Source organism: Sinocyclocheilus grahami, unplaced genomic scaffold (genome assembly GCF_001515645.1).
Source record: "Sinocyclocheilus grahami isolate Dianchi unplaced genomic scaffold, SAMN03320097.WGS_v1.1 scaffold985.1, whole genome shotgun sequence".
Lineage (NCBI taxonomy): Eukaryota > Metazoa > Chordata > Actinopteri > Cypriniformes > Cyprinidae > Sinocyclocheilus > Sinocyclocheilus grahami.
The window spans coordinates 59869-65607 of NW_015506164.1; the positions used below are offsets into that span (position 1 = coordinate 59869).

The following is a 5739-nucleotide window of genomic DNA, read 5'->3' on the forward strand; positions in this document are numbered from 1 at the left end:
GTGTGTTAAAGCATATATATATATAATATATATATATATATATATATATATATATATATATATATATATATTCAACAGAACACCTATTCAACAGAAATGTAAACACAGCGAAAACACAATGTAAACAGTCAGTTATGTCTTAAACAGTAAACAGACAAGAGAAAGTAAAAATCGGATATGTGCACTAGGTCTTACAGTGTAAATGCAGTCTAAAAGAACTGCTGCTGTCTATGATGTAGCATTAACTAATCCATATTGACATTGGGAAAAAAAAATCAATTGCAATTGGTGGATATCTTATTGGATTAAAGAATGTTAGACAATAGTTCATTTTATTTACAGAATCAGTATTAATGTATTATATTGAATAATCATGTAGACCATGGCAATAATTTAAGTAATTTCATTGTACTTTTGATTACTTTCTTTGTTTTGATACTTTCTTAATTTGACATTTGATAACATTTAATCTTTAGATGTGTTCAATATCATTATCTTTTAGGTGGGTGTGGTATCAAAATTGGTATCGAGAATTTCACAGGCATTGCTATTGACTACAGAACATTTTGGTATTATGACTAAAGACCTGTTCACACTGACTTCACTCACATTTTGTAGTCACTCCTGAAATGTGCTGCTCATTTGCATAAAGTTAAATTTGTTACTTTGCTGCGTCACTGGACACACTTGCATCCTTTCTCCAGCGGTCGATGGAAGTCGGCCGTTCTCTGCTGAATGTGAATGGGAACGTGTCGATTTGATTCAAAATCAAATTCGATAATATGTTTTACTCAGATGTACGTCACAATACAAAAGTTAAAAATCTTCAGTAAATCTCAAAAAGCATATCAATTTTTCATACTGTGCATGACTGTTCATAATGACTGTTCATAATCGAGACCCTAGTTGTTTCTGCACATTAAGTTGGGACAGAATAAAGTACTGTGACAAACATTTTACCATTAAAGCTCTTAAAATGACAAAAGGAGTAAAAGAAAGAAAGAAAAAACAACAACTTTTTTTTTAAATCAAAGATTATTGCAATTATCAATGTCACTTATGTTTTCGGTGACACTAAAAACAGTCTAAAAATCACTGAGTAGACTTGCGTTTAACAAGGCGTAGTCTTACATAAAGATCTGTTTCTTGAAGGGACGCTCTTGAAATCAGGTCAAGCCCCACATCCATGTAGTCTCAATTCAATCTCAGCACACTGTCTGCGCCAATAGCCATGGTACCTCTTCTAGGCCCTGCATTTGTTTATCAAATTGCACGATAAAAATCTCCCCACTGCTCCAAAAAACCATTTGCATTGTAAATACCACTCCAGAGGAGAGGAGGGGAAGAGAAAGAAGATTTTTTCTGGCCATGCTCCTGAGGGCAAATATAAGAGAGATATACTTTCGTCTTGTATAAGCATATCAGTGTTGAGATCACATAATAGTCCCTAAGAAACTTTATCTTTCCAGCCCACAGAGCAAGAGATGAGAAGAATGCAGAATGTTAGTAAAGAAAAAAAAAGAGAATTAAATCTGTTTATAATGAACTTAATGGTTGCTGTAGAGAATTTACAGAAAAGTGATGGCTGTGTTACCTGGAATTCAATGCCATAGTTCTCCCTGCAGAAGTCTCGTAGTTTGGGATAGACATGTTCTTTCAGAGCATTTCTTTCTGCTTCTGTATCTGTGACAGGACACACAAATAAACATGAATATTAAGAGAAGATACTCAGAGGACAGAATTTTAAACCTTTATCTGTAAATATTCATAACTCTTTGTTTGCAAATGTCTGTAAATCAGTTTATTCAGATTTTTCAGTATTGTGTTGGTACCATGGAAGAGTGATGGTCTCAGATGGTAATATCATGCTACTTTACCATATACTCAACAATGTTATTTTATTATTATTTCTATACTATTATAGTATTTATTAATAATTTAAATTAATTTGTATATTTTCAAGTTGCATTTTATTTTTAGTTCACATTTTTAGTCAATTTATGTGCGTTCGTCAGTTTTTAATTTTTAGTTGTTATTTTTTTTTCAATAATTTTAGTACTTCAGCTTAAACTTTTATCTCAACTAGTTTCCAAATTTAACATTAAATTTTTTTTTTTTTAAGTTTTTAAAAACTTAAAAACTTTTTTTTTTATCCAATTTTATTATCTCAGCTGTGTTTCAAATAATGATTTTTAAAATTCTTTTTAGTTAGCAACAAGAACACTGAATGATTACCATAGCAATGCATCATGGTATTAACATGGTGCTTTAAAGAATACTATGGTGTTTCTGTGATACATTACCCCCCCCCCCCCAAAAAAAAAACAGAGATTCCCTGGCTTACACTGTAGTCACTACTGTTCTCTGCTGCTAGTAGCAGAGCAAAAACAAACACAGTGTCTGCGATCACACTGACAATCTGGGATTCAAAACATGGAAATAAACAGGAGGTTGCAGGATTTTGAAAATCTAAAACAAAGACATATGACATAAAATAAGAAATATTCAAGATAGTATATATATGAGAATATGATTGTGAGGTTTGAAACTAACTGCTGCAGTTCATGCAGCTTGAGTGCTGCTCCCATTAAAGCAAAATATATTCTGAAATAAATTTTAATTGTCCAATTTTGAATGAATTTGTAGTGAATAAAATGCAAAATGCAAAAATAGCAGCATTTACTAGTGGCCTCAGAATCTTGCACTCAGCAGCAGTGTATATTGTTGAATAGTACATGATGCCTTTTGTCACAGACAGTCAGGGCATATGAAGCATGTGAGTTGACACATTGAGGATACTCATGCTTCCTGTATTCACTGTACTACTGCTAGTAGCAAGGCAAAAACAAACACTATCAGTGCCCTATTCACAAAACAATTAAACCTGCATTTACAAACCTTTGATACACTACATTAAATAGTTTTGCTTAAAAAAGATTTGCTCTGCTATCACAACAGTCTGATTTCAAGGTCACATAATAATTTGCTAAGTCAAACGTAGCTAGGTAGAAAGGTAGCTGAACTTGTTTGCCATTTATATGCACATTTTGACCCTACTGAAGCACGGTTTCCTCTTCTACTTGTCTGCATCAGTTTGCTATTGTGCAGGCTCTCCACTGATAGTTGATATTGCGACAGAGAACAGAAAGAACTGACTGGAGAGCTCTCTGTGGAAGATGAGGCCAATCATGCGCTCTAAACCCTCTAGACACAGGCAGCCAAGACAGCGTGTCACAGCTCACTACAGCATCTCTATCTGTGTCAGCCTAGTACCGATTTTGGGCTGGTTGAACAGCTCATGCGCCTTTCATGTTTTAAATCTTTTATAACTGTCCATTCTGATCTTTTTTGGGCTGTCCTATAAAGCATCTAATTTCAGTCTGTTACTTTTCCCTCACACTGTTTTCCTGTGCCATTTTTGTTGTTTTCTCAGTAATAAATGCTGTGGAGAAACTATCTAGAGCTTTTGTTTCCCCAGCCACTCTCTTTTGAACCGGCTGCCTTGATAACTTTCCATTCTCTTATCATGTCTTCCTGTACTCTTTCAACTTGTTTTCACCCCAACAAAACTAAACATATGACAGCAAGACAAGCACTTAAAAACATCTCTTGAAATTGGCATTAAATGAAAATTCACCCTATCTATTTTTGTAAATGTTTGTTGTCATGTGAAAATATTGTAAACAATTCACCTGTGCATATGTTTTATTCTTAAAAAAATGTTTGACCTTTAATCAAAACATCATATCTGGACCTTCCGGCAACTTACTTTCAACAGATCATAAGTCACTCCAAATATCACTGTAGCCTATGTCTATATTTCGTAACAGATGATGCCTTCAACAAAAAAATCTCATTAACTGGAACATTATGTGATAATATTTCAAAGTGATTTCTGACATTTCGACAAATAACACATATTGTATTCATCTTCTTTAAAAAACATTTCAGTAAACACTGCTAACAGGGGTTAACAATTACATTTTAAAGCATTCATGTGAAAACAAACTTGGAAAGAGACGTGTTGATTTGAGGAGAAAAAAAGAGAGATTCTTAATGCAGTTCAGTGAATTATTCAGGGATATATCCCAAATTAAATGTGCAGTATATGTTGTCGTCTTTCATATATATTTTTAGAGTGGAATACAAGGGGAAATGAAAATAATCAGGAAGAAAGGAATTTAGCAAACTAAATAGAGCTTGTTCCACAGATATTCTTGCTATACCATGTCACACTAAAATAGCAAGCGTTGCATTATTCTTCTGACGTCTGATAATAGAACATGAGTGAAAATGTACAGCTCATTCAGTCAAACTGATAGATAAGGATTATTTGTAGCACAATTTTATTATTTGAAATGATTTGTTCCAGTCTTTTTGAGTGGAACTTCCACAAACCAGATGTGCCTTCTATAATCTAAAGCGCAGTAGGCTCGTTAGGAAAAAGGTGCATTGTCAATATAGTGTAGTGATATCTGAAGCACAGCTCACACAGACGTCACTTTCAAATCAAGCAGCTTTCTGTTGTCAACACGGCAGTTTTGCTTGACCAACTTGAAACCGCTGTGAAATCTGCATGGGGAAGTCTTTCATCCTCACACAAAATTCACAATTCACAAATTCACAATTGTGTGACTTCCTGTTGAAATAAATGACTGTATTTTGCCCATAACAATTCACCAAACAACAGTAAATGTACCTGCACCATTAGACCTTTATTATGACTGCCCTTTTATATGAACACAAACGACATAACACAGGAGCTTAAAAACTGGAAAGGTTCATTTCAAAAGGTTTGTTGTGGTCTTATCATTCGTTCAAGGCTGAAATGATCTCCCCACATGTAACAAACCATCCTCAGAACAAAAGAAACCTTTAGACAGCATTATTGTCAAGTTAGTAGACAAGACACGCATAGACTGGCAGAACACCAGGGAAAAGCACCTAAGTAGATACCTTCATATAGTCATAAATAAATTAACGTGCCACACACTGGGGAGCACTTTAAACAGTGCATTTGCATAACAGAATGAAGCTTTCGATATGTATCCACCTGGAAATTGTGTCAAAGATATAAGGTTTGAAATATGCATAGAGAAAAAGAAAGGAAGAAAAATAGAGAGAAAAAGAAAAGAATAAATAAAAAAAACACCAGCTATATGAGCTGCTGTGCTGGTCTCCACATTTACACGTGGCATGTTTGAAATGCCTGACATGATTGATGATGATAAAGAAAGATAAAGAACAGACAGAAAAAAAGGATAAGAAAGGGTGGAGGGGAGGTGGGTAATGCAAATAGCATTTCTGAACCAGATTGATTTGAAGGAAGGAAGGGAAGTGAGGAAAGACAATGGAGGGAGTCATGAAGGGGTGAGAGAAAGAAATGACTTGAACAAGACTTATAATTTCTATAATAAAGCCTTGTAGCCCCAATCAAAGCTCTGAAGGACTGCTGTACAGACAAATGAGATTTTCCAGGCTCTTTGCATTTAAAGTGAAAATGAAATCAAAATGGTACCTATAGTTACATTAAGTGCATGTTCCAGGATTACACACTCTAAAAAATGGTGGGTTAAATATTGCACAAAATACATGCTGGGTTATTTTGACCCAGCTTGTAGGGTTTTATACATTAAACAAATTTGCTGGGTTGTTTTTTTACATAGTGCTGGGTCAGGCAACCTTTTTTATGTTTTTAATTAAAAATGCACTCTTAAAAAAAAAAAAATAATAATAATA

The 5739-nt window shown here is 34.2% G+C and overlaps 1 protein-coding gene across 1 annotated transcript in view; it reads right to left on the reverse strand.

Moving 5' to 3' along the window:
* Positions 1-5739, reverse strand: part of LOC107565166 (NACHT and WD repeat domain-containing protein 2-like) — a 61724-nt gene that overhangs the window by 44692 nt on the left and 11293 nt on the right. The window contains exon 3 of the mRNA XM_016250383.1: positions 1595-1683. Within this exon, the coding sequence (XP_016105869.1) occupies positions 1595-1683 (89 nt within the window). The remainder of the gene's footprint in view (positions 1-1594; positions 1684-5739) is intronic.